Raw genomic sequence first — 1,057 nt, forward strand, 5'->3', positions numbered from 1 at the left:
CCCTGGTCTGATCCAACAGGGCTCTTCAGATGTTCTTATCAGGGGAAGGCTTCGACCTCTATGCCTTGTTGTCGGCCCTCCAGAGGAACTGGTTGGCCACTATGTGAGACAGGATGCTGGACTAGACTGACCACTGGTCTGATCCAGCAGGGTTCTTCTTACGTTCTTATTTGCATGACTTCAGATTAAAATGAGAAAGCCTTCTCACAACGTAAAGCCACGCACATATTCACGTTATATTTTTGTGTCTACCCACCCACAGCCCTACCTGCAAGAGGTAACGGATTTGCTGCTTGGTTGATTCTGAAAGCCCTCTAGGAATCAAACTCTCAATATCTTCTGACTAATTAAAAAACAGGAAAGAAAAGAGAATTAGTCTTAGATCTTTTCACTTTACATTTGAAGATGATCTTACTTTCTTAAACAGCAAAATACTGCTTGTATCAAGCACAAAGTAACCAGAAGAACTAAAAGCCAGACTTACTGTTCTGAAATGGGGGACGACAACACTGTTAATGTAATTTACCTAAGCCTTTCTTCCACCGGGAATCTACCTGGGCAGACATCACTGGGAAACTGGACCATTTGAAGGGGCACATTTCGTCCCATTTTGTTCTTTGCAAGCCACCTGCATGCAACTCATTAAAAGCATGCTGACAGCTGAGTCCCTTGCAAGCCCAAGAAAAGTCACCCCCAAATGACTTTTTATCCATCCTTTCTGTTGGGAAAGTGTTTTGACACTTCCTGCAGTTCCCAGCAAAATTGTTACTCAACTCCTTAGGCCATCTCCCTTTTACCCATCAGCTGTGGCCTTGGAAATTCATCCACTCTGCGCAGTGAGCTGCTGAACATGAAAACTTCACTGTAACTGCCCACAGAACTATTAACACAATCCCTGTGCGGCAGCTGCAGTGTGTACACCAGGCCACAAATTTCACTGGGAAACATCCCGTGACGCGCTCAGATGCTTCAGAACAGGGCAGTGAGAAGGAAGATTCACACAGCATCCGTGCCACTTCTGTACCAAAGAAAATAACATGCCACCAAGTCGCAAGCG

General features: G+C 45.2%; 1 protein-coding gene across 1 annotated transcript in view; it reads right to left on the reverse strand.

The window, feature by feature from the left end:
- Positions 1 to 1,057, reverse strand: part of POF1B (premature ovarian failure, 1B) — an 84,084-nt gene that overhangs the window by 14,412 nt on the left and 68,615 nt on the right. Inside the window, exon 17 of the mRNA XM_015417891.1 lies at positions 269 to 343. Coding sequence (XP_015273377.1) covers positions 269 to 343 — 75 coding nt within the window. The remainder of the gene's footprint in view (positions 1 to 268; positions 344 to 1,057) is intronic.

The sequence above is a fragment of the Gekko japonicus genome, unplaced genomic scaffold (genome assembly GCF_001447785.1).
Source record: "Gekko japonicus isolate JY-2015 unplaced genomic scaffold, Gekko_japonicus_V1.1 scaffold585, whole genome shotgun sequence".
Lineage (NCBI taxonomy): Eukaryota > Metazoa > Chordata > Lepidosauria > Squamata > Gekkonidae > Gekko > Gekko japonicus.